The 26,077-nt window shown below is 35.3% G+C and overlaps 1 protein-coding gene across 1 annotated transcript; it reads left to right on the forward strand.

Moving 5' to 3' along the window:
- The first annotated feature begins 3,790 nt into the window (after positions 1 to 3,790).
- ATG3 (autophagy 3 (APG3)) lies at positions 3,791 to 24,901 on the forward strand. The gene is made up of 10 exons (XM_006837238.4): positions 3,791 to 4,180; positions 5,616 to 5,686; positions 6,079 to 6,201; positions 6,856 to 7,013; positions 7,309 to 7,394; positions 11,254 to 11,305; positions 12,099 to 12,164; positions 16,081 to 16,208; positions 17,910 to 18,012; positions 24,648 to 24,901. The coding sequence occupies exons 1-9, from the start codon at positions 4,020 to 4,022 to the stop codon at positions 18,004 to 18,006; spliced, it is 942 nt and encodes a 313-aa protein (XP_006837301.2). The 5' UTR covers positions 3,791 to 4,019; the 3' UTR covers positions 18,007 to 18,012; positions 24,648 to 24,901.
- Positions 24,902 to 26,077: the final 1,176 nt, after the last annotated feature.

Genomic DNA, 26,077 nt, shown 5'->3' on the forward strand with positions numbered 1-26,077 from the left:
CATAAACACAGTGCTCACAGAAGTCCAACTTATACTTCTTTACACCATTGATCAATTTGCGTTTGCTAAGTTCCTCCAAACCTTTTCTCACCCATGTAGTCCAATTGCATATGCCACAACTAAGTTAAGTCAAAATCACCATCATCAGATACATAAATTGTTGCTCTATCTGTGATAGTATTATCAAGCAGCACATATAAATTCTGTCTGATCTTCTTGCCTTTTATCACAACCAAAACACCTTTAAGAATCTTCAGAATTCCACCTTCTCTAATAAATTTACAGCCATTGGAGTCTAATGTACCCAGAGAAATAAGATTTTTCTTCAAATCTGGAACGTGTCTAACATCAGCAAAGGTTCTAACAACTCCATTATACATCTTGATAGCAATTGTCTCAACACCAATGCTCTTGCAAGTTGCATCATTCCCCATCAAAATTGATCCACCATCAATGCTCTTGTATGTGGTGAACCAATCCCGATGAGGGCACATATGATGGAGCATCCTGAATTAAGAACCCATGAGTTATTAGAGTTTTCACAATTTGTCGAATGTTCTACTTACCAAGCTTCCATCAACTATATTGGCTGCGTCAGAAGCTCGTCTTTCTTTCCCTTTGAGTTTTTAACAATTATTTTTAACATGCCATTTTTTCTTGCAGTAATTACAATAAATATTACTTTTTCTTGATCTGGATTTGGATCTAGACTAGCCCTGTTTTTCATTTCTCTTTTCACTTCTCTCAACAGATCTCCCTCTGGCCACTGAACCATCTGCATGTGGCTAAGCATTATCCTGTATCTTTTGAGTCCAAAAAATAGTGCATCTTGCAAAACATTATCTAGACCATTTATTTTCAAGATTTTCATATGTTTATAGATCTACTTGGTTTTAATCATTTTTAGAGTTTAAACTTTTATAATTAGATATGAAAATAGATTTTCGGACAATGTTACTGATTTTTAACACAAAAAATACATGTTATGATAAAGTTTTGAGGTGCACCTTAATTAGATTGTTTAAGGTTGCAACCTTATAGAAACCGCATCCTTTAGACAATGTGTATATACAATTTTTTAGAGCTTGAAATTTTTTTTTTATTTTTTCATAGCCATAGTAGTCAATGCTGAGATGATCAATTTGAAGGTTTTTTCAACATTAGAACTACAATTTTCGATATATATATATATATATATATATATATATATATATATATATATATGCCTTTTTATCTTTTGATAGATTTACAGTTCCTTTAGGAGCATATTTCCTATTTACAACTTTGCTTAAAACCCAAGTTAAGGGTTTATTTAGACTCCAATCTAAGAGTATTTATAGGATCCTGAAATATCGGTAAGAAACCTTTGAACCCAACAACCAACTTCAAGAAAAGCAAAAAAATCAAATCAGGCACTCCATATGCTTGATATTAGTGTCTCAAGGTTGAACACAGACGATCCAAATTCTTTAGGGCAAGATCCAAGTATTGGGGAGCTTAACATTTGTTTGTTTTTAAATGATCGTTTCGTGATTCTTAGGTGGATAAAATTTCAGTTAAAAAAATAACTCACAAGTAGAAGTTCTGCTAGAAGGGGTTGATATGACGTTTAGAATGTTTCATGGCCCAAGGAAAGTTTGATCATATCTTTCCCTTTCCCATACCAGCAACTTAGGGGCTTGGGCCACAAAAAATGGCACAAGGCCCGGACTTCTGTGGGCCATCACAGCTTGAGGGTCGGGCTGGGTTAGGCCTGGGCGAGTTCTAATCGTTTTTGTTTTTTAGAATCTATTGCTCTCATGTTTTCTTTTATCTTTTTACTTTTTGGTCAATCTATTACTTGGTTTAGGGCCCCTTTGGCTCCAGGCGAGGCTAACCCTATAGGGGTTTCAGTTGAGCTTGGCCAACTTTGGCCTTGTTCAGCTTGACCCGTTGCCGGCTCTAGTCAGTCACAAAGTTGGGACTTTGTAGGAAGTCTCATCGGAAGTCTCAAGTTCTCTTTAGATGGGCCAAAGATTCCATGCTAAGGGCAATTTTTGCCTTGCACCCTCTAGAAGCTAGTTTCATCTGCTCTAGTACTCATGGGTGACAAGACTTTTGGAGCCATACTTGTTACCTTTAAAACCCTCTCAAATGGATGTACTTTTCGAAAAACAAAACAAAAGACTTGTTTTTTTTTTTTGGGGTAATTCAGTAGATCTGGCCCTACCTATTTTTTACATAATTTAGGGGTTTATTTTTTTGAAGGTATTTGTAGGGTGATATCAGTGAAAATGAAAATTACAACATGGTGAGTAAGGTATGGGGGTGCTACTACCACGACTCCATCCTGTTTCTCACTTGTTCTTTATGAAGGGACTTAGATTTAGTACTTTTTATACTATTCAAAGGAAACCTAATCTATTTGTTCGATTGATTCATTCCAAAAAAAAATCCTCAAAAATTTCACTAGAAAATGTTATTTTGTTGCTCAAATATCTTCAAATTGATCATCTCAACATCAAGATGCATGGATACAAGAAAAAAATGGATTTCACGTTTTTTAAATAGTGTATATTGTAATGTATTTTTGGACAGCCAATTTTCAAGATTTTCAAGTTCTCATATATATGTTCGGTTTGCACTATTTTTTAAGCTTTAAATTTTATAATTAAAGATAAAAATATATTTTAAGACTATCACAAAAATTTCTAATATTAAAACCATATTTCTCCACACTATTTGAAGATGAGCTCTAATTTGATTGTTTAGAGCCTTGGCTCTATGCAAACCGCGCCCTTTTTATATTTCATTCTCACGTGTATTGCATACAATCCAAGTGATAGTACATAAAAATAACTATGATTTAAGGGGTCAAAACGCTAACAATATCAGTAAAGGGTCAAAATATTATAATTATTATTAAAGAATGCACTTTTTAATTTCTAAACATAAAAGAATCTGTCGAAAGGCTCAAATCACCCCGATTCAAGATTCAAACCTTTGAACAAATAGGGGAATTGTAATGACGCAATGACTTGACTTTTCTAAGAAGCCTCAACCAAATAACAGGAGTAAATTCAGGGTGGGTCAAGTTAATGAAATACTATTGGACAAGAGTAATTTTAATATTTTTTAAAATATTATTTTTTAAAAGTATAAAAATTTAAAAATTAATTTTTAATTTTAATTACCACTTTAATGATTTCGTACCCGGTTTTCACTAGTAGTAAGGGCTTGTGTGGACAAGTCAACTTCTTAGAACTGTCCGGCATTAGAAAACCGGACCTATTATAATTAATAATTATATTTATTAAGTACAATAAAATTTATTATTTGTATTTGAATGTATTTTATTTGTAAATAGATTTTATTTTTATTTATTAAATATTTTTATTTTTTATTTTATTTTAATTTTAACATTTCTACAATATCCCGTCCCAAAATATAAAGCATTATTCTTGAATGCGAATATGTGGTCCATCTAAAAAGAATTGAAACTAACATTCCAAATATTTTCTTTACAAAATCATTATTTTTACTTTTTAAAATTTATTTATTTATTTTATTCATCATCTCCATATTAGATCATCCTTAAAAATTGGTTCCGAAAATCCTCTCCATATTTGATCACCCTTAAAAATTGGATCCGAAAATCCATCTCAAACATAGATTTTTAAGACTCAACTCATTCCTATGTGGACTCATACAATCCGTGTCCATTAAAAAATAAAAAATTGCAAATATTTTTTTTAAAAAAATATTTAATAACATTGATTTAACGGATATTAGCGTAAGCTTCTCCTTTCCCGAACTTTTTCCTTGATTCTTCTCTTGATAAAACCAAGTTTTCTCTTTCTCTCTCTCCTCTCCCTCCTTTCTTCTTCGTTAAACTCCCGAGGTCTTGGTGTGTCTCGGAATTGCTAGGGCTTTTTGTTTGGTCTCTGGATTTTTAGGGTTGTCGGTGGTCTCTGAAATTCTAGGGTTTTTGGTGGTTGGGTCTCTGAATTATTAATTATCGGGTTTCTGGTTCTTAAATTATGGTTCTATCTCAGAAGCTTCACGAGGTTTACAAAGGAGCGATGGAGAGGTTCACTCCTCCTAGAACAGTGTCTGCTTTCAAAGAAAAGGGTGTTCTTTCAGTTGATGAATTTGTTTTAGCAGGCGATAATCTCGTCGCAAAGTGCCCCACCTGGTCCTGGTAATTATTATCTCAAAATCCTAATTTTCTTTCTTTTTGGAAGATATTTTAGTTGAAACATCTTTGTTTTCCTTCTCTATGACATAATTATTGTCCTAAACGGATAAAATCAATGTTTTTTTATCATCAATGACAACCTTTTTATACTGTAGCTGGTTTTTTTTCTTTCCTGAATTTTTTATATTTGGGTACTTGTTTTTACATACTTGAGTGCTATATATTAGGCATATTTTGTACGCAGATTTTGATATCATGTGAGACTATTTTGAAGAAAAAAAACAGATAATTTAATGGTTGCAATTATCTCTCTCTAATTTGTGTTTTAGCTGACTCTCTTTTTTTGACCTCAATGCTCATACCTTTTGGTGATTCTTGATGGTTCCATTGCTTCTTTGGTGTGTAAAGTGAGACTGTTTATTATTTAGTCCCACCAATACTCAAATTTATATCTATGCAGAAACCAAAAATAGATACCAATGATATATCATAGACATGGTTGTTATGTAGATTCAATGTAGAGTGGTTTGTCTGAACCTTCCTTCTTGAACTCAAAGCTTATATATTTTGATGAATATTGATGGATCCATTGCTTCTTTGGTTTGTACGTGTAAAGTAAGACTTGTTGGAATTTAGTTCCGTTAAAATTCAAAATGAGAGCTGGGCAAAAACCAAAAGGAATATTAATGTTGTGTATTATAGACATAGTTTTAATGTGGATTTGATAAAATATATGATTGTTTTGCTGGAAAAAAATGAGAGAATTTGTATGGTGGTAATTATCTGCCATGGTTTGTGATTTAACTGAATTTGTTTCTTGACCTCAAAAGCTCATAACTTTTGATGAATGTTAATGATTCTGTTGAATGATAGGGAATCTGAACAACCGATTTCTTTTGCAAGTACAATATCTTACCAGACGCCACTTTCACATCTTTCTCTATATCACCTTCTTGTACTCCCTAAGCCTTTGCCTTAGAGCTTCATATGTGTGTGTCTGTGGGTCAATGCACATGCATCCTTACATCTTCTTGTAATTGGGGTAGTAATTCTATTCATAATCTTTTTCAGCCACTTCAATTCCTCTTTCTTCAATTTAGCAAACACCCACCCCACCCATGATAGTTGTGGGCTTAGGAAAATATTGGATGACCTTGTTTGATTACCAACTGCATTTTTGAGCACATCATGTCACTCATTAATATTAATGTAACATGTTAAGTGTAGTATGCATAATTTTGCGTAGATGTCCAATTCCAAAAGTATCTCTTCCCATCGGTGGTTTTTGATGTGTTTAAATTTGAAGTGAGCCTTTGTTTTACTCATGGAGTAGTATATTTCAAAGTTATATTTATCATAGAAAATTTATAGTGTGATTAGTATCTTTATTTTTCTTTCTATTTTTAAAGTATTATCTTGTTATGGATACATTGTATAGGGAAGCTGGTGATTCTAGTAAGAGAAAACCCTTTCTACCAGCCAACAAGCAGTTTCTAATCACTAGAAACGGTAAGAATCCAATCATTAGATATTTAGACCAGATCTCAATTTCTATTACTTGATCTTTATGAGAATCTGTAATTTTGAATGTAAGGATGCTTTTTGCACCTTGAATATGTTTATTTGAGTTGTCAGTTTGAATAAGACATTTATATACCTAATCAACTGTGTAAAAAATGTGTTTTATGTAAAATAGGTCACGTGCACACACACACACACAGAGCATATGCATGTTGTACTCTTTAACTTGTGAGTATGCATATTCATGAGCCCATGTCCATGGGCTTAGACTTTGACATGCGCATGTGCATGGCCACATGTGTTTGCTTGCTTAGGGCCGTCCATTTATTCATCAATTGTTTGCACAATTCAATAGTATTCATGGTTGAGTTTACTTTCAGTGCCTTGTTTGAGAAGGGCTAGTGCAATTGAAGAAGAATATGAGGCGGCAGGAGGAGAAGTTCTTCTTGATAATGATGATGATGATGGTTGGCTAGCAACACATGGGAAGCCCAAGGAAAAAGGTTATTTCTCTTACCTTGGTTTCTCACATGCATTGATCGAAAACTCGGCCGACTTGACTTGGCTTGGCTGAGTTCCTCGGCCTCGGCAACCTACCAATAGATAATAAATGATGTGTAAATATGGTCTTATTTAATTTTTATTTTTTATGATTATTCATGAGTTTCTCTTATTATATGCTCTATTTTTCCAGTTTTCCCATTTTTTGGATTTTCTTGATTGTTTCAAGCTAAAACCAATGTTTTTCCATATTCCATCTTCCATGTATATTTTCCATTTTTTGTAGACTTTTGGTGCTGTTTATAACTTCTTTCAAATTTTTACTTTTTTTAAAGAATTTTTTTTGTAATTTATTTCGCAATTTTGAGCCCTTCATGGGCTCGTACATGACTTGGCAGAGTCCACTGGAACTTGTCCAAGTTACTCAATTGGGGGAGTGGCAGAGTCCTGAGCCTGAGACGAGCTTTTGACCATTGCTCACATGTGAGCACCTTACTAACATGATAGAGATTTGGAGTTCTCAATTGCAATGCCTTGGGGGGTGAATAAAAGTCTGTATGGGTGTTTTGTATATATTCTGTCATCAAGGCTTTTGACTAGCGAAGGGAAATGATTTGACATATTTTGTAATCTTAATTATTTTTTCCATATTCTAGAGGCAAAGGCCGATGAGGAAATTTTGCCGTCCCTGGATGCCTTGGAAATCAGCAACAGGAAGACAATTCAATCAATCTCTTCACATTTTGGTGGTGAGGAGGAAGAAGATATTCCAGACATGGCAGAGTATGAAGACTTTGAAGGTGTTACAGATCCTGTAAGATGCTTTTTTCTTGTTGCCATTGATCCTCTGTAACTTGATTTGCAGTTTCTAGCCTTTGTAACCTGATTTGCAGTATCTCACCTCTGTAAGGTGATATGCAGTTTCTAAAAAAAGATATATTTGTTTTCATGTTCTCTTTTTATCTTAGGTTCTCCTGGTTTTTGCTTCTGCTTCCACTTCCACTAGAGATATGCTATCCTGTCTAAATATACACAAAAACAGATGCTGACCCTATTTTGCTGCATATTAAATTCTTATTGTTTTCCTTCTTGGCTTGTTTCATTTGCAGGCGACATTGCCTACTACATATATGGTTGCTTGCGAACCTGATGAGGATGCCATTTTACGAACTCGGACATATGATGTTAGCATCACGTATGGTCCATTTCCTCTCATTTATCTTGTGCATGTTTAATGTCTTCTTGCATCTCTATATAGTTTTCAAAATTGATATCGATTAATAGAGTTTGGTGATTTATGGATGACTCAAAAAATTGACTATCATTTATAACTTCCCTGCAATCTTGAGGTATTCTTTTAATTTATTTTGGAACCATCAAATAATTAGTCTATATGCTGTGCAAAAACGTGGATTTGGCTGCCTAGATGGTCAGAGACTCAGGGGTCCTGGCCGATGCGGGTGTGTAATTTCCTTGACAACCCATTAGGAGTAAGGGATGTTTGAGGGGACATGTAGTGGTGGGGATTGGGGAGAGCAGGGACTACCAACTGCAAAGAAGGATCTCTGGGCAAAACCCCCCAAAATTATTCAATCCAAAAAGAAACAACCGGCTGTCTACATATAAAGTGCTACATAAGCCTCTTTTACAGCTCTCTCAAATTGAGACTGCTGTAGGATATTCTCAATCATTTCAAAATTTGAAATAACCTCCCTTTCCTATCGCCACAACCTCACCAAATTTTGGTTTACCCAAGTATTGACATTAGACCCCTCAATGCCTATTGTGTCAATAGATAATTATTGAATTATATATTGGTTTTTGGCAAATTTGAGGATATCTGCACTGCTGTAATATTTTAATAATTAACAATAGAAATCTTTGAATATTTTTATCATCTATAATTTATTTCAAACTCGAATATCTCAAAATTGGGTACCTCTTTATTTCTTCAGGGGAGTAGTTTGACGACCTGTGATATTCTTAATTCACCCATAGAGAAGATGGCAACATGCCAAAATTAATTTAATTAGATGGATTCAGGGACTGTCGAGGCACCACCTAGGCCCATGGCTGCATAATAGGCCCTCCCAGGCTTCCCTGGCAGCCTAGGCAGCCCAGTGGCTGAGTTTTTGAACCTTGAGTCCATATAACTCTGAGTGCTACAAAAATTCATTTGCAGACTTTCACTAGATATCCTAGATATCACTTGGCCAGTACTCCTAAGCTGAATTTATTTATTCCTAAAACCTCTTCTTTTGATCTGATTGACTTGAACCCTTATCAAATAATGCGATACAGGGCTATTATTTTAACTTTCATGTTAAAATTATATTGAATTTTTATATATATTAATGCTGTAATTTTTTTTTTGAGAAAGTGATGTAGTATTTTACTTAGACATTAGTTTCAATCTTGAACTATTAATGTTCTGATAAGAAATTGTGAACTGTTTATTTTCATAAAACTCTGTGAGTTATGCTAGTAAGGATGTCTGTTTGTGTTGTCAACTTGGAATTACATTTCAATCATTTTTTTTTTTTCCAAACAAGGTGCATTTTTAATTTCATATATAGTTTTTGTATTCATGACCTTTGGTAAGCGGTTTCATACTGTATTTTGAAATGAATCATTTATTTGAATCATCAAGGTTAAAATAACGGATCGGTGACCCCGATTGGTGACCCCAAAAAACAAGTCAGATCGTTGGATTAGCAATCCGGATAGGAGAATCGGCTGGTTTTGGTTTCAAAACTTTTTCAAAAAATCACTTAAAATACATAAAAATAGTGTTTTTTGGGTTTTAAAAAAAAAGAAAAATAGGGGTGGTGCATTATGTACTTCCATTATTTTGTAAACCTTTGTGAATATTGAGACGTTTCCAAGTCTGGAGGTTTGTTGACCATTACATCAACATAGATATAAATACATGGTCTAAAATAGAACATGCAACAATTAAAATACAACATGGTACCAAGATGAAACATGTCGTCGTTCTTCCTCTTCATTGTGTTGATGCTACTCATTGAAATGTCTTGACAATTTTTTTGATGAACAATGTCTTGACAATTCATTGAGTTGTTCCATGTACACCTCAAAATTGTCTGAACAATTTGTGATATATTCTATAGAACAATAACAACTTAATACCATTTAAAAATATATTGAATTTTTATTGCTCTATAAAATAAGTTATTATAACAATAACAAGTTAACAATAAGTTATTTGTTAATATATGTGTAATATATATATATATATATATATATATTAATTTAAAATTAGAGTCTATATTAAATATGATAATAACATAATCTATATAACAATAACAATTTATTAATAACGTGGCAATTTTATACATTAAATTATGTGATGTTTTAATGTATTTATAACAATAAAAATTTCAATATAGCAATAACAATTTTAACATAATTATAGTAAATAAGTTAACAATTTTTGCATAATTATATTTATTCAACATAATAATATTATCATAATTGTAATGTAATCATATTCACATAATTATACTAACATAAGTTTAACATAATTATATTAAGATAAATAAACAATAATAATTTCAATATAATTATACTATTTTTGTAAATTAATTATATGAAATTTATTTTTGTAATTATATGTAATTAAAACTAAAATATGTTTACTTTTATTTATTATAAATTATAAAAAAAGAACTAGATATTATTAATCCAAGAAAGAAAAATAAATTTTATTTAATAGATGATTTCATTTTTGTAGATGAACTTGCCCTTGTATATGTAAGAGAGAGAGATGTTAATGGTAATGTAGAAGAGAGAGAGAGAGAGAGAGAGAGAGAGATGTTAATGGAAACATAGAAGCAAGAGAGAGAGTGATGTTAATGGAAATGTAGAGATGTAATGGAAAGTGTTAAATGTCTAACTTTGAGGTAGAGGTTGGAAGGCTAGCAAACAATGTCACACGTTGGAGGATTGTGGGAGAAAATGGCACCATAAAAAGTATGAACCCCACGTCACTAATAAAAGCCTATTGCTCATGAGGTAAGAATGATGATAAGTGTAAAAGACTATTGCTCATGAGGTAAGTGTGATGATATGTGTAAAAGCCTATTGCTCATGAGGTAAGCGTGATGATAGGTGTGAAAGCCTATTGCTCATGAGGTAAGCGTGATGATAGCTGTAAAAGTAAGTGAAGTTGGTGGGCGGCACAACATTTTTTAATTGAAAAAATGTCAAAAAAATCCGGTTCATTAGGAACTATCCGGTTCTTTGGCAAAGAACCAGTACAGTCCGGCTCACCCAGGCCAGTTCTGGGGGGACACGGCCGAATCTCAATATATTGCAGGATCCGGGTTGCTCAGGATGATTCCGATGCGGATTAGGCAATTCCGATCCAGATCAACAATTTTTCAAACCTTCATTTGAATTTAAATGAGCAACAACTGTCAATATTTAGATAATTCTTAGTTGCTTTGAAGTTTTGAAAAATATATCATGATATATTGCAGTTTACAAATAGTGAACCGACATCACCTAATGTTCTTGACAATCAATTGATGTGAACCACTCCTCTGCTGAGTGTATGGCAGCGGAAAGCTTAAAAAACCTTCCATTATCGACAATGGATGGTTGAGCTATGTTTACTATATTTAGATAGAAAATATGCATCAGTATATACAATTGTTAGCCTCTTATCAATATTAGGGATGGAAAATATGAGAGATTTACGTTCAGATTTGGATTATGAATTGATGTAGTGAATCTTGCTCATACGATTTGGTTGGTAATTCAAAAGTAGTGTACCATCACATCGGCTTGATTGTTGTTGACATGTTGATTCAAACTGGATCAGTGCAAATTGATTCTGTCCATGTTGGATTTGCATAATTTGGCTGAGATGCTCTGGAAGATGTTGTCAAGAATTTTTCTGCCTAGCAACTGAGCTTTCTTGATTGTTCAGAATCCCTGTTCATAATATTCTCATTACATCATCTGGGATTTTTATTACATATTTTATTGCAGTCTCAAATGGTTCTAATTCCATTATTGTTTTTTTCCAGGTATGACAAATATTATCAAACTCCTCGGGTGTGGCTAACTGGATATGATGAGGTCAATTTAACTGCTTCTTGATAGCATACCTTTTCATGTAGTTCCTTTGGATTACTTGTCTCTATTTTCTCTTGTGTTTATATCTTTCTGTAAGTATATTAGTGCCAGTGAGGAATATGTCCTTTGGATTCTATATAATCATTCTTGCTCAGATTTGCAATAGGAAAGGCTTTTGTGAACTCTTCTTATGCCGACTTAGGTCTGAGCTGGCGTAGTTGACTTTACGTATGCAATGCCATACTACTTCGTGAAATAGGAAAATCATTTCATGAATGTAATATCTTAATCTCTTTTGGGCATAGATTAGATTCATGTTATTTTCAAATGTAGGAATATGGGTAACCATATTCTGCTTGGATAAAACTTTCTTTGTGTGTGTGTGTGGCTGTGTGGGTAGGTGCGATGGCATGGTTATGTATGCCTGTGCTTTTATGGATGCATGTATACACAATATATATCCATGTGCATCTCCTTTAATATATATAATTATTCATACAGATACATGCGCATGCTACATGTACATGGCTCCTTCAGTTAAATGTTTTACTTTTGGAAGATGAATTGTATTTTGTGTATATCCATAACTACACACAAGCGTGCATGTGTACGGAGGATATATGTATTCATGTAACTATATATTCATGTGTTTATTTAAGTCATTGTTCAGGTATTGTTTAAAGACGTTATGGTTACTGACACTTTCTTTTCCAATTGCTATATTTTTATTTTTTATTTTTTATTTTTTATTTTGAATCATCTGGGGCTAAGGACCTTGTGGGTTTTCGTACTACAGTCAAGAAGGGTTCTGGATCTGAAGTCGGTTATGGATGATGTTAGTCAAGACCACGCTCGCAAAACAGTAAGCTCGCTCCCCCCCCCCCCCCCCCCTTATCTCATTTCTAAATTAGGCATGATGATTTGTTTCATATTGAAAAATTAGCCCCCCTTGGATCTGTTCATTTTAATAATCATGCAATGGATCTGGAGAACCATGCTCACATCTTAAATACATAAACACCACAATTTTTTTTTTTCTTGAAGCCTTGAATGTATGGATCCCATCTTTGCCTGGTTTCTCTTGTATTCTTCACCTTCTGAACATTCTTTCAAGGCTCCATTTTCTTGGGATAAAAGAGAAAAACCTTCGCATGAAGATACCTTATTGACCTTTGAGGGTTTCCCCACCTTGCTGGTCCATCCTGAACACTTTCAAAATTATCATTTTGGCTTTTTCAACTCTGCCCCAACAGTGCTCTCCAACCTTTTAGAGTTCATTTTTGCATTCTTGAAATCCATCACTTGCTCCATTTTCCAATGACTATCTACCCTAGCATGTTGTACAAGCTTTTCAATCTTGAGGCCTTGAATCTTGAAAGGTTTCAACTCTCAACTAGAAAAAAAAAGAAAAAAGGATAAAACAAGTGAAAATCTTGAAAGCCCCCAAATTCCCCATCCGTTTTTTACCACTGTTATGAAGACCAGATTGGAGTGGCCAGTCTGGACATAACAATGATCTGATCTTAGTAAAGACCAGAAATTTTGAAAAAGTTGTCAAAATCAATGTAGACACACAGGTCAGATCTGTTACACTTACGTGAAAAAAGAAGTGAACTTTTTGTTTGCTATTTATGTTGATATTCACTATCTTTAAAAGAAATACTTGGTTTCTTCAATGGGTCTCTCCACACCTCCAGTACTGATAAACAGGAAAAGAAACAGGCTTAGACTGCCTCAAGACACTATTTGAAAGAAAGTAATTAGGTAAGAACCAATGTTTCAAGAAACTAGGCAGCCTGGCATAGTGTGTCCAGTGCGTAGGAGAGCACCCAGAACCTCAGGTGCTCTGAGGTGACAAATTTTAAAAAATACGCATATATATGCTGTCCAATATGCAGATGGTTGTGTCAATTTTATAATTTTTGTATTCATATCTACTAAAACCTTTTTTATGCAAACATGTGTGCATGAATGTTGAAACATGATCAAAACTTCAAATCATTGAAATTTTAGTGAAATGCATAAACAAATCCATAGTGTATTAATCTCCAACTCTCCATACTCGATAGTGGCATACAATCATCATACACATAGACTTCAAGCGTCCAATAAGACCAATAAAAAATGATGTAAAATAAAAGATAATAGGAAATACCAATGCAAGAAGACGTAGGCGGCTGCCTAGGCGGTGAGGGCTCTGGGCTGCCTAGGCAGGCACTTAGACCCAAAGGTGGTTTCATTGTCTTTTTCTTAAAGTTGGATCCCCACACCTCCCCCTATTTTATTGTATATATTATATATAATAACTACCAATTAATACTATCTTTTTGGTTTACCATTCAATTAATTATTATCACATGCGAAAAGCATTTACGAGAAATTAATAATTACAAATCAATACTATCTTTTAGTTTACTAATCAATTAATAACTACTATTACATGCAAAAAGTATTTTTGATAAATTAATAATCAATAATTACCAATAAATTAATAAATACGAATTAATAATTAATAATCACAAATTAATTATTACATTTTCAAGGTGACACCTAGGCGCCCGCCTTTTACACCACCTAGGCGGATACGTAGAGTTTTCCACCTAATACTGCCCACCTTACCCACGCCTAGTTGTTTTTTGAAAAAGTCTGCCTAGGCGGCCGACTTTTCGAACATTGTGAAATACTAAAGAAAAGAAAGAGGAGATCTTTGACTCTTCAAATCAACAATTTAATCATCGTCAGATACTTCATCACTTGCACTGCCATTTGAATCATCTTCATTCATTATCATAATCTTCATTGTCATTTTCACCTCCATCTGAATCAAGGCTATCATCATTAGAATCATCACCCTCCCTCGTCAACATATTGGTCATCTTCCTTAGTTTCTTTTGAATCTACTTCCTCCTCTGCTATCCCTCTCATCTTGTGTGCATTACCAACTACAATTGTTGCTCAAGTGGTCCTTCTAGGATCAGAAGCTGGGCGTGGAGCCTCCTCAACCATATCCCTAGTCAAAACCCTCCCTAGGGAAGACCTCTTCAGTCCCAGAGTCTCCAACCAATCGCTACGTAGCATTCTCCACGTTATTGGAAGTGATAGGATCCCTCTTCTCATGTTGATTGAAGTTCTCCTTAAGCCTCTGATGCCCTTTAATGAATATTAAATCAGTGAGCTTCCTTTGCTCAAGCCTAGTCCTTCTCGTTGCATGCATCTATACGAAAAAATGCATGAGTACTACGTGACACATCAAGATTTTTAAAATTCGACTTGGAGAGACTAAAGAAAAACTGTATTAAGTATAAAAGTCTATATCTTTTATACTAGAAAAACTATACTTGTAAACAAGAAAAGAACTAAAAGGTCGCTTTCTTCAATAGTGGCTCTGAAAGCTCATTTGAGGTTGGGCCTTTCAACCCCTGCCCAAGTTGGCCAATTGCTTCCAATGTTGTCTAGAAGCTACTTAAGCGAACAATATTAAAGAAATGCCCGCCTGATAAAACCACTGAGCAATGTATTGAATTACCATGCCTAGGTCTTCCTTCTTGTATCCGTTTGGCCTTTCACTTTCTCAATTGTGGACTTGGAGCTAGGTGTAAAAAAAGCGTCAATGGGCCCTTTCATACGAGGCCTCTTACCCAAAACCTCTCTTAGAACTTTGAGAGATTGTGACCTGGCCCACCTCCTCATGCCCTCCATCATCATCCTCCGTTGTTACTTTTTTTATTTTTTGGGCTCGTATGTACTAAAATATCTCTTTCTTCACAAGCTTGGGAACTTTTATACTTGGGCAGCATTGCCCCTTATATTGGTAAGATGTTTCTTGAACCTATTTATCCTAGCATTTGAAACATGACTACCAAAGTTGCACGTTACTTTGTTTTTATCATTTTTATCTGGGTTTAATACAATATTTTCATCTTGGACCTCCACTCCTATTCGACCCCAAAGAAGACATTTCAAATCTAAGATAGAAATTTTAAATATAGATTATAAACTAACATTTTTCCACTATCTTTATTCTTTGATTTTTTGGTTGTCGATCAGCTTGACCTCATCCTAAAAGTCTTCTAATACCCTCACTAGCACCCTGGAAATGACCCCAATAAGATAGGGTGAGGTTTGATTCTTCAAACTCTACAAGTTTTCTTGATTCGAATTTTTTTTGTAAAAACAATGTTTTCGCTAATTTTGAGGTTTAGACTTTAGAATACCCCCAATGAACCCCTTTTCCTGTATTTTATGGGTCAAAGAGACCCAAAATGCCTCACATGCTTTCTCTTTTCTTCTCCCCGCTATACGAGCCCAATTCCTGGGTGCCCACATAGCCTGCCGGGTGGGAGGCTACAAACTAGCGCCAAAGACCCCCTCCAGGCCTATGGGAAATGGCCTAGGGCCCCTTGGGAAACTAGGCACTTGGTTGGCCCTTTTTCAAAGCAATGATAAGAACTTACAAAATGGGTTCATATTTGCAAGTAATTTTTGGTTCTAGTGTATTGTTTTGTTGATCTAAATTTGTGAATGTAGTTCGTTTTTTTAATAAGGATTCTATACTTTATATGATGACATAATAAAAAAAAATTATGCTAGAGAATGGGGTCGGGGCATTGGTGGTTTGGGGGGGCAGGTGCCTCAACATAACGTCTTGGGCTCCATTCCCACCGTTAAACACTTAAGGTAAAAAAAGAACGAAAATCTAATGTTGGATTGTGGATTATTTATTTCTTGCACACTCCCAAGGTCTATTTTTTACTTTGTGTTTTCTTTTCCTCATTCAGGTAACACCTGGAAATCATCCTCATATGTCTGGGGACCATGTTACTGTACATCCATGCCAGCATGCAGCTGTGATGAAAAAAATCATTGATGTTCTAATGTCACGTGGAGTTGAGCCTGAAGTAGACAAGTAATCACTTTCTCCTTGCTAGTTTGCACTAAAATACGTTTTCTTTGGTTGCTGAATTGGTTCTTCAACCCTACTCATGCCATGGAAATGCAAACAATATGCTATGCACATCATGTGTGTTATGGAAAATTCTAAGAAACAATTGGGAATCAAATTTCGGAATCATCTAATACAAAGATGAATGACTTATTGAAACACTCTTGTCATGGGGAGGTGTTATGTGGCTGTTCTATGTTCTTTTTTTTTTTGAATAATTCAGCTGTAGGAATCGAACTTGAGATTTAGCAGTGCTAATAGATCAACTGTTAACCTGTCAAGCCCAAGCCCGATTCCTAGATGTTCTATATTCTTCTTTATATACCTGTTTTCTTCCTGCTGTAGGACATTTTAATGCACAAAAAACATTACAATCTGATTTACCAAATATGAAAAAAGTAAAAACTTGCAAAATGTCTATCTAGTAGTAATAACTAAGCATAACTGCCGGGCCTTGAGATTCACATTAGATGGATGTTGCTATTAGCTAGCTATAATGGTGATAAATCTGTGATGCCTGATGCAATAAGATGTATCTCTGAATGTTTTAGAGTTTGATTTCTTTGATATTGAATTTTCTATCCGAAGGTTTATTTCAGCCCCAAACACATGAACTGTAAGCAATCTAGGATGAGCAAAGTCTTCAGTCACATTCTAGCAAAACCTCTAGTAGCATAATTGCATTTCATCTGGTTACCATGGCAATTTAACAAGTTTTGCAAATTGTGAAGGGCATGATTTTGTAATTAGGAAACTAATTTACTTATATAAGATATTACTGTATGACATAAAAAACACATGTTTTGAAATTTTGTACTTGATAACTAGAAATATGGAAATCTATGATTCCATGAAACATGGATAAAAGTTTGTGAGATGGGAAGAAGCTAGATAAAATGCCCCTTCATTGAAACCTCTATCGAAAGAGGCTTAATGACATGTTAGAATGTTCCAACATGTTTTGTGAGAGAAAAAGTGCAAAATAGAGAGTTATTATAAGTGGTAGTGAGCAGGGAGGATAGCCCGACCACTTCTTTGCAGAAAATGAGTCTACAAGCTATGAAAGACACAATTGCATGGACTGTTAATGTAATTTCTTTTGTTTCTCTTTAACTGTACAATACTTGAAGATATTTGGCCTTCACATAACTTGGAATCATGCAAGAACCAAACTTGGCATGGTCTGCAGTGAGTTTTTTTTTTCCTAAATATATTTGGTTCATTTTTTTTGGTTGTATATTCATTCACTTATTGAGTCTTGTCATTTCTTTTGTTTCTCTTTAACTGTGCAATACTTGAAGATGTTGGGCCTCCACATATCTTGGAATCTTGCAAGAACCAAACTTGGCATTGTCTGCAGTGATTTTTTTTTAATATATTTGGTTAATTTCTTTTGGTTGTATATTCATTCACTTATTGAGTCTTGTCAGTTATTTCCCTCACTCTCTCTCCTTCTCCCTCTCTTTCTCTTTTCAATTGTTTTTCTCTGTTTGTCTTAGCTATTTTCTTGTCATTTTCACCTTAAGGATTGATGCTAAGAAATGGGCAACGAATTAGAAGATTTTCTATTGGAGTTTATTTTAAACTGTTTCTTAGTTCATCCAATATCTGTTCTATAATCTGGTGATATTGATTAATTACTGATGAATAGTTCCTTTTAAGCAGGTACCTTTTTTTGTTCTTAAAATTTATGGCTTCTGTAATTCCAACAATTGAATATGACTATACTATGGACTTTGATCTTGGGACATCTAACCACTAATCCAAGGTATGTTTGGATGACTGCTCAACTTCTCTTTTATGCACTAACTTTTGGCAAAAGCTTTATCTATTTGTCATTTTGTATAACTATATTGATATCTATTTATGTTGTACTCTTTGGGATAGATTTTTGTTATTGGAGAAATCCTATGTTCATTCTGAATTGGATTTTGGAGTTCCAGTGAATCTCTGTACTGTTATTATTATGAATGACCATGATCAGGAATGACCTTATCTGCATGTCCATGAGTTCTAACAATGTACATCCATTTGTTGGGATGTGTTAAAGACCTTCATCATGCAAGCCGAGCCGACTTAACCGCCTCACCCCCACCCCCACCCCCACCCTTACTGAAACACCCAAAAGAAAAGGGAAAGAAACAAAAAACTTATTAATGCGACGTTCACCTTGATGTTCAAAACTGTATATTTGATGACTTCTATAATACTGTTACAGAACTGGGTGAGAGGCAACATTATGGGCCATGTCTCTTGATAGAGGGTCTCCTTAGCTCAGGTAATACATATGGTCCAAGTTCATACTTGGCGTCTTGGCCCAATGCTTAGTCAAGTGTTTTTTCTTGGGTGGGTTGGCTGGCCAGGTGTGTTGAGGGTTCAGATATTTTGAGAGTAACTGGTATTCTAATACCCAGACCTGCCTAGCCCCATTATGTTTTCCTAGGAGACAAAGTTGTTAGAGGAGATTGAGATGCCCTACCTGTCGTTGGAAAGAAGGTTGTTAGAGAAAATTGAGAAGCCTTAGGGTTCCTACCGTTGATTGATTGTTTGAGCTAATCTTTATTCTTTAGCTATCCTTTCTTTGATCATATACTATGGAACTTTGGCAGGTATTGTAGGATTTCTTTACTCTTTGTTCTTTGGATTAGAGTGATATTAGGCCATGTCTTATTACTAGTGAGTAGCGAGCATATCATGGCAACTAGCATGACACATGGCAATTGATTGTTTCTAAATTTTTTTGGAATACCTTCTTTAATTCGCATAAACATATTTGTTGGAATTTTGTTGCCTTGGCGGTCAACTAGATTTCTAAAAAAAAAGCGATCTGGAGTTCTCTTTCATATCATTGAAGATTTTCTCATTAGGGAAATTACCTAATTGTCCATATATAACATTGTTTTTGTGCATTTAAAGTTTTTCTTTTCAAAATTGTTTACTGTTGCATTGCTGAAATGGATGTACAAAAATTGAGGCATCCACAGACTCGCTGTTTGTATACAAAAACCCCTTATGAGGTCCAAAAAAAATGCTCTACAAGCATAGGTAGGAGAAAAGGTGAGGTCTACAGCTCAAAAAGGTGCTCAAAAGTCTTCTGAGAGGGCGTCGGCTGTGGTGTTGGCTTCCCTCCAGGTATGCTGCCAGACCAAGTGCCTATCCCTGCAAAGGTGGCAATTTTCATCAAAGTTGCTCTCCAATCTCCAAGAGCAGGGGGACGATTTAGATGTCCATGACAATGACATTTTTGGAGTAACCCTCTATTATCAGAGTTGCACTCCAAGATGGGTTGAGATTGTGGAGTTCCATGAGAAGGGCTAAAACTTCGGCCACTGTAGAGTTGGTTTGGCCAATGAATTGGGAAAAGGAGAGGAGGGTGGTGCCACAGGAGTCTCTGAAGATGCCCCCTATTCCAGCAGAGCCAGGGTTGCCGAGGGAGCAACCGTCGAAGTTGAGCTTGATCAGGTGGTTTCCATAGGGAAGAGCGGAAGGTACAGCAGGTTCTTCCAATTAAGGTGGAAGTCCAAGAGAGGCAGTGCTGGAATAGTTTATTGTTCTTAACCCAGAAGGTAACCAATAATTTGGCTTTCTCGAGTAGGGCTGTTAAGGTTGTATTCTCCCCTTTGAAGATCCGGCTATTGCGCTCCAGCCAAATGACCCAGAGAACGATTGCAACTGAGGCGCACCACAGGCAAATGCCATATCTAGACCAAGGTGGGGAGAGGAAAGCCTGTATAATTTGGGATATAGAGTGCGGGGTCAGCTAAATCCAGACGAGAAGTTGAAGTAATGTCCACACAGAGCTTGCCAGGCTGCAGTGGATGAAGAGGTGGGCGTTGGTCTCACCCTCTTCCATACACATAGTGCATCTATTAGGAAACTCTAGACCCCTTCTTTGGAGCTGGTCAAGTGTCAGGGCTCGTTTGGAAAAGGTGCCCCAGTTGAACATTTGGATCTTGGAGGGCTATGAGGGAAAACCAGGCTCTGGCCACACTAGAGGGGTGGGGGTGGTTGGGGAGGGAGGCCCTTGGGGAGCCCTTAAAAGGAGGAAATAGAGAAGGTACCCGAAGTGGCAGGGGGCCAAATAATCTTGTCGGTCCCCTCGAGAGTGAGACAAGTTGACTGGAGGATGGAGGATAGGGCCAGAAATTCGGGGATCTCTAGGTTCAAAAGGGGTCTTAGGAATCTAGGAAGCCGGACTCTTCTGTGCCTCAAGGTTTGGAAGCTTTCAGTTACAGTGGCCTCGGGTTCCAACGTACTGTTTGACTAGAAAGAGATGGGGGAACCTGTCCTTAAGGGGCGCTTGGCCTAACCATAGGTGGGACCAGAAAAGGACCTTGTGGCCAGAACGAGGATGGAAGCGTATATTGCATAAGTGAGGGAGAGTGTGAAGTCAAGACTTCCATACCCCCGAAATGTTGGGACCAACCCTGCCAACTGGGAGCCAAGTATCGTCACCACAACAGTATTTATGGCGAACTACCTCCTGTCAGAGGTGGTTTTCCTGCGTAGTAAAGCACCGCCACCATTTGCCAAGTAGGCTTAGCAAATTCCTCATGAGTTGTTCTAGGTGGTCCACCACCATTTGCCGAGTAGGCTTAGGTTATTGGATCTCACATTGTGGATGCCTAAGCCCCTGGCTCACGAGCAAATTCCTCATGAGTTGTTCTAGGTGTCCCCCCTCCCCCCCCCCCCCATCCCAGAGCAAGTTCCTCATGAGTTGTTTTAGGTGGTCCACCACCCATGAGGAAGAGGGACATCTGAAAAATAGGATTATTTGTGAGGGTAGCCTTAATTAGAGTGAAGCGACTTGCAGGGGAGAGATATCTGCTCTTCAAGCCGGCCAGTCTGCGATCAAATTTGTCAACAATGTGGCTCCATTGGCTGTTTCCCAGTACAAAGTGCCAAACCCAAGTAAGTGGAGGGGCAAGTCTTCCACTGTGCAACACATTCAGTCATCTAGAGAAGAGAGGACCTGGGGCTGAAGTGCAACCTCCTTCATCTTAGTTTTAGCCATGGTAACCCTGGAACCTGTTCCCATCTCAAAGCATTTGAGAAAAAGTCTTAGGAAGCATTCTAAATTTTGTATCCGCTTTTCATAAACCATATGAAAACAAATCCTTTATATTAATCAGAAACTGCGTTGAGCTGAACTGTCACAGAATTTCAAATGATTGGACGAAAGGGGGTGGGGATTATTTGTAAATATGTAGTAGGCCGATAAGAAATAATAGAGGAACTCGGCAGGGGTTTGTAAATACACAACAGGCCAATGTGAGAGAGAGAGAGAGAGAGAGAGAGAGAGATTGGATTCTAGATGCTGTGGAGCTTTGAGACCTTTTTCTTTTTTATTTTTATTTTTAATTATATATTCTTGAATTTGGTAATTTGATTAGAAGGGGAGGTTGTTTTAGGAGGCTAGGGGTGTGTGTATTAAAGGAACTTAGCCTACAAAATAAAAAATTGTGTCAAATTATCCCATTTAATATTGGGAGTCTTGCTTTTTAAGTTTCATTCACTCAAGTGCTTCTTAAAAATTATGGTAAAAAATAATCAAATTGCCCAAGTTCAGTGTTGGGAATCCTGAATGAGCAGGGCATTTTGGTAATTCAGCCCACTTGGGGGGCCTGATAAAATGACAAAATACCCCAATTGCTCAAAGTTAGTAAAATGGATTGAGGTTTTTCAATGAAAATAATGAGTTGCATGTTGCTAGCCCTGGACAAGAAGGGATTTTCTTGTCAGTTGCTGTGGCCACTTAGGTGTACTAAATTACCCAAATGCTTTTGTTTGTTCAAGGTTTCCTCTCCTAAACGGGGCAGTTGGTTATAGTGTAGTATATGTTCTTAAGAGGTAACTAAGTAAAATGAAACTTACAAAGCAATGCTCATAATGTTAAATGCGAGGATTTGGCTGGAGGGAGTGATTTCATGCTACTGTGTTATTGTAAATATAATAAAACAACAAAATTTTGCTTATCCGCTCTTTTCATCCCAATATTCAAGCCTAGAAAAATATAGTTTGTACCTTAGATGTGGTCAATATGAGTCCCTCTCAAGCAATGAATCCAGACCTTTCATTTGCTGAACTTTAAGATCTAGACCTTTATGAACTCAAAATCAATTATTATTTTTTTTAACATTATTCATTTAATGATAGTAACTCCATCTACAAAATTTGGAAAGGAAAAAAAACTTGGCCTAGATCTAAACGTCTCACCAAAAAGATAACCTATGTTAATTGGGTTAAAAAAAATACTTTCCGGGGTGCATTTAAAATTTTTTAATTGTTCATTAGAATGGAAAGGGGTATGTCTAAAAATTAGGATCAAACAAATGGCCCTAGTATGATTTTTAAGCTTGTCTCATTATGTTACTATAAAACCATATATATATATATATATATATATATATCGGACTGGATCCTGTTAGCCCAGGGCTAACAGCTACAATGTCAGCCAACGGCCTAGATTGAATCTGGGCCGATCTGACGGTTACGATCGCATTTCGTATTTGAATTTTCATTTTTTTTCTACAAATCCAAATTACTTGAAATTTTAGGCATTCTTTCTTCTCATCAAGGCGTATCTAATAAAAATATTAAAAAAATAATTCGTAAAATATAAATTGATTAAAATACCCCTAAAACGTTTTGCGGGTATTTTGATCAATTTATTTTTTGCATATTATTTTTTGTATATTTTTATTAGATTATCCTATTTTTAAAAAACAGACACTCAAAATTTCAAGAGATTTAGATTTAGAGAAAAAAAAATGGAAATTCAAATATGAAATGAGGTCGTGACCATTGGATCGGGCCCAGATTCAATCTTGACCGTTGGCTGACATTGTAGCTATTAGCCCATGGACCGACAGGATCCACGATTGCCTATATATATATATATTCTAAACTTCACAACCCTTCAAATTACAAAGGCTCAAGATAGAGAGAGTTGTGAAGGGTGGATTTATTAATTTTGTTGTCTATTTTTTCAAAAAAGTTACTTTTGTGGGTCAATTTTGTAAATATTACTACAAGACAAATGGTACTTTTGTCATCTCCATAAGGGGTAAAATTGAAATTTTAACTAAAGGACAAGGGCACTTTACAAATATAGTTCGAGGATACTAACTTCCAAAATGCCATTGTACTTTTGTGAAAATTTCAAATTTTCCCTTGCTTGATGATAAAGTTACCTATTTAATAAATTTTTAATAAAAAATAATGATTGTTTTGATAAATACACCCATCACAACCCCTTTTTAACTTGAACCTTTGTATTTTCAGGGGTTTTTAACTCTAGCCAAACCCATATATATATATATATATATATATATATATATATGAGCAATGATCCAATGCATCGGTTGTATATAATGCAACGACACTTCTAGAAAACCATGTTTGTGGTATTTGTATGACCTCAAATTATGCACACACACTCTCTTTATCTCAATAATCAATCCCGCCCCAAAAAAAAGTTCAATTTGAACCCTAGATATGGTCAAAATGAGTCCCTTCCAAAAACGAATCTAGACCATTCATTTTTTGAATTTCAAGATCTTAGCCTTTATAAATTCAAAATCATTTTTTTATTCTTTTTTTACATTGTTCATCTAATGTTAATAAAACCATCCAAAAAAATTGAAAATGAAAAAATCCTTTTAAGGCCTAGATCTAAGCATCTCACCAAAATGAACGGCCTATGTTAATTGGGCTAAAAAAATACTTTTTAGGTTGTGTTTTCAATTTTTTCTTTTTTGTGATTGTTCATTAGAAAGAAAATAGTGTATATTTTAAAATTTGGATCAAACAAATGGCCATAAGATGGTATTTTAAAGTTGTTGCATCATATTACTATACAACGGTTGCATGAAATCATTGCTCTCTCTCTCTCTCTTTATATATATATATATATATATATATATATATATATATATATATATATATATATATAATTTCCTTCTAAAATGGGATGAGTGTTTTGGGGTTAGGAACTAAAAGATTTTCATTTGAGAAACAAGAAAAGGATTTAGGATATTGGTTTGGATGTGTTCCAACTCTCTCTGATGGCTTGCATGTATCTCAACTGTTGTTGAATTCCCTATCTTGGCCTGCATCAGTTAATTCATTGATAATATGAAATTAAATGCTCTATATTTGACATTCCAAATAAGAAAATACTCAAGAACATGGGTAAATGATACCTGCAATGATAGTTTTCTGTGACTTTGATCATTCTGTGTCTTTGATTCTTTCTTAAAAAATGCGATTGCTATGTGAAGGTCGGCTACTAAACCTGGATCTATGCTGGTCAGCTACAGAAACTAGATCTGTCATGGCATTTTTATACTAAAAAAAGTAGATTTCTGTTCTGTGATTATGTTCTGTTAATTGTTTTTGCAGGTTCAAGCCTCGGCTTGCATCTCTAGTCAGAAGAAGAAATAATGTGTCCACCTGCACTCCCATGCAATACAATTCCTTGCCCTTGATTCTCAACCCCTGTTCATAGAAGTCTGTACATAATTCTGATTCTCTCTCTCTCATGTGGTTTTACTTTGCAATGTGCAGCATCCTATTAACATCATCATCATCACCATCCTGTTAATATATTTGTGGAAAATACAAAAGAGTGGATCAGTGGTCGCTCTTGCTATTTATCCTTTGTCTCTGATCAATGGCAACCTGTTAATTGTCAAATACAAAGAGAGGGAAATATCAAACCCCCTTGAGGCGGTAAAATCCGATCAATTTATGAACGAAGTGGTGACTTCACAAAATTATTGAAGTACCTCGTCAGCTATTTTGTTGAAAAAAAACTGCCAAAATGACCTTATTTGCTATTTGAACAAATAGAGGTATTTTGAGCCTATGGTACACCGGACCAAGTTATCAAAATATCCTGGGTCATATGTTACGTACCTGAAACATGAGATTTTAATGAAGAAATATATGTTTCGGGTATGGAACGTTGAACAAGATATTCTAATGAAAAAATGTTCCAAGTTTGGGAACGAGCTTATTTATGTCATTCAATTCTAGATATTTTTTGTGGAGTTAAATTATCAAAATAACCATTGCTTGTGCAGGAGTTCAAATCCTTCTTTGCTAATTTTAAACAAACAAGTGTAACGTGGACACTTTTAAGCATCCACAAGCAGCTTATACACCACCAGATGTTGAGTTTTGAGACACTGCAGGAATTACTAAGACGCAGTTTCCCTATGATCCCTACTTCCTCATTATCGCCCTGCATTTAGGACTTTCCCCCTTTGGGACTTTCACCTTTGTGGTCCTCTACCTTGATATATTTTTTTAAAAAATTGCTTTTAGTAAAAGAATAAAATTTATTGCTTTTTTGCACTCAGATATGGGACAGATTATCAGCATTTATTTAGAATTAGTAAAATAATAGCAATATTATATAGTGCAATAACATTGGTTTTTTTTTAAAACCTAAACAATAGATTTTTAGGCACTTCCAGTGATTTTTTGAAATTTTTTAGTGTTGGCTCTTGCCGATCCGGATCACCAATCCATCGATCCTACATGATTTTTGAAGTAGTCGATCTAGGTCACCAATATGTTTTTTTAAAACATTGGTTGCAAGTATAGAACTTGGAACAACAGATTTTAGTAAAAATACGTTCCAAGTTTTGACAAAGGCTTATCTATGTTATTCAATTCAAGTTATTTTTGTAGAGTTAAATTATTAAAATACCTATATTTGTTCAAGATTTTAGATCGATTGGTAATGTTTGTAGAGTTAAATTATCAAAGTAACCATCTTTGTTCAGGATTTCATATCCTTGATTGGTAATGTTTAAACAAATGAA

The sequence above is a fragment of the Amborella trichopoda genome, chromosome 13 (assembly GCF_054954075.1).
Source record: "Amborella trichopoda isolate Santa Cruz 75 chromosome 13, AtrichopodaSantaCruz75HAP2 v2.0, whole genome shotgun sequence".
NCBI lineage: Eukaryota > Viridiplantae > Streptophyta > Magnoliopsida > Amborellales > Amborellaceae > Amborella > Amborella trichopoda.

What these genes read in the sequence shown, in the direction of transcription:
- ATG3 (XM_006837238.4), top strand. Translation starts at nt 4,020, where the DNA reads ATGGTTCTATCTCAGAAGCTTCACGAGGTTTACAAAGGAGCGATGGAG. An exon ending in TTGAAGGTGTTACAGATCCT is followed by an intron (nt 7,014 to 7,308) that starts GTAAGATGCTTT and finishes TTTCATTTGCAG; the next exon opens with GCGACATTGCCTACTACATA. An exon ending in ACATATGATGTTAGCATCAC is followed by an intron (nt 7,395 to 11,253) that starts GTATGGTCCATT and finishes GTTTTTTTCCAG; the next exon opens with GTATGACAAATATTATCAAA.